Source organism: Ailuropoda melanoleuca, chromosome 20, assembly GCF_002007445.2.
Source record: "Ailuropoda melanoleuca isolate Jingjing chromosome 20, ASM200744v2, whole genome shotgun sequence".
NCBI lineage: Eukaryota > Metazoa > Chordata > Mammalia > Carnivora > Ursidae > Ailuropoda > Ailuropoda melanoleuca.
The window spans coordinates 21,366,949-21,368,218 of NC_048237.1; the positions used below are offsets into that span (position 1 = coordinate 21,366,949).

Sequence of the window (1,270 nt, forward strand, 5' to 3'; positions counted from 1 at the left end):
CAGTGCAGCTCCTCTCAGCCTCAACTTTGCCATAGCTTCTGCTGGTCTGCAAATCCTGGGGATCATCCTGACACTGCTTGGCTGGGTGAATGCTCTGGTGTCCTGTGCCCTGCCCCCGTGGAAGGTGACCGCCTTCATCAGCAACAACCTCATCATGGCCCAGGTGGTGTGGGAGGGGCTGTGGATGTCCTGCATGGTTCAGAGCACAGGCCAGGTGCAATGCAAGGTGTATGACTCCCTGCTGGCACTGCCCCAGGACCTGCAGGCTGCCCGTGCCCTCTGCGTCATTGCCCTTCTGTTGGCCCTGCTTGGGCTGCTGGTCTACCTTGCAGGAGCCAAGTGTACCGCCTGTGTGGAGGACAAGGACTCCAAGGCCTGTCTGGTGCTAGTCTCTGAGATCATCTGTGTCATCTCAGGGGTCCTGATCCTGATCCCCATCTGCTGGACGGCTCACGCCATCATCTGGGACTTCTACAACCCCCAGGTGTCGGATGTCCAAAAGCGGGAGCTGGGAGCCTCCCTCTACTTGGGCTGGGCAGCCTCTGGCCTTTTGTTGCTGGGCAGGGGGCTCCCAGTTCTCGAGCCGTTATATGGCCCGATACTCGGCGTCCGCCGCACATGCCACCCCTCAGGGTGCCCCTGAGTACCTACTAAGAATTATGTCTGATTCTGGTAGGGAAATGGAGACTCCCTTGACCGTGGAGCCTAACCCTCTGAACTGGAGACATCGAGATGGTGATCCAGACAGCTTGGGGATTGTTTTTATCTTTTTTGCTTTTTGGGGGAGGGGTATTTTTAAAATGCATAACCTAACCAAGGAACCCAAGTCTTTCCTGGGCTGTGCTGTTGGTCTTTCTCACCTTTGGATGATGGATCCAAGGACGTGATGCTTCACGGTTTCTGGATCTTTCTCCACGCTGGACATCCCCATCTTGGAGGCCAACCTGGAGCTGTGGGCCAACATAAAGGCTGCCGGCTGTTTCAGCCTGTCCCTGAGTCCTTCCCTACTAGTCAGGCCTCTGGAACCCCTGGGGGCTCTTGAGCCTCATGTGGCCTTTAGAAGAGCAGATGATAAGTCACCAAAGAACTGCCTGCTTCCAAGTCTTATGACCTCTGGCTCCTCTACCTGGAGTCCCGTCCGAGCTGTGCTATAGACTCCCCCCCATCCTCCCTTCAACCCCTGCCCACTTCAGCCATGCCTCCGCCCATACACTCACCAGTGTTTGCTAAATAAAGCATGTCTTACTTTAAAAAAAAAAAAAAAAAAAAA

The 1,270-nt window shown here is 55.0% G+C and overlaps 2 protein-coding genes across 2 annotated transcripts in view; both read left to right on the forward strand.

Moving 5' to 3' along the window:
- The window catches only part of LOC100476182 (claudin-6), a gene marked incomplete at its 5' end in the record, with an annotated part of 11,936 nt that extends 10,705 nt beyond the window's left edge, over positions 1 to 1,231 (forward strand). The window contains 3 exon segments of the mRNA XM_034648661.1: positions 45 to 561; positions 563 to 642; positions 645 to 1,231. Coding sequence (XP_034504552.1) covers positions 45 to 561; positions 563 to 642; positions 645 to 667 — 620 coding nt within the window.
- The window catches only part of FANCM (FA complementation group M), an 83,092-nt gene that overhangs the window by 42,357 nt on the left and 39,465 nt on the right, over positions 1 to 1,270 (forward strand). The window lies entirely within an intron of this gene.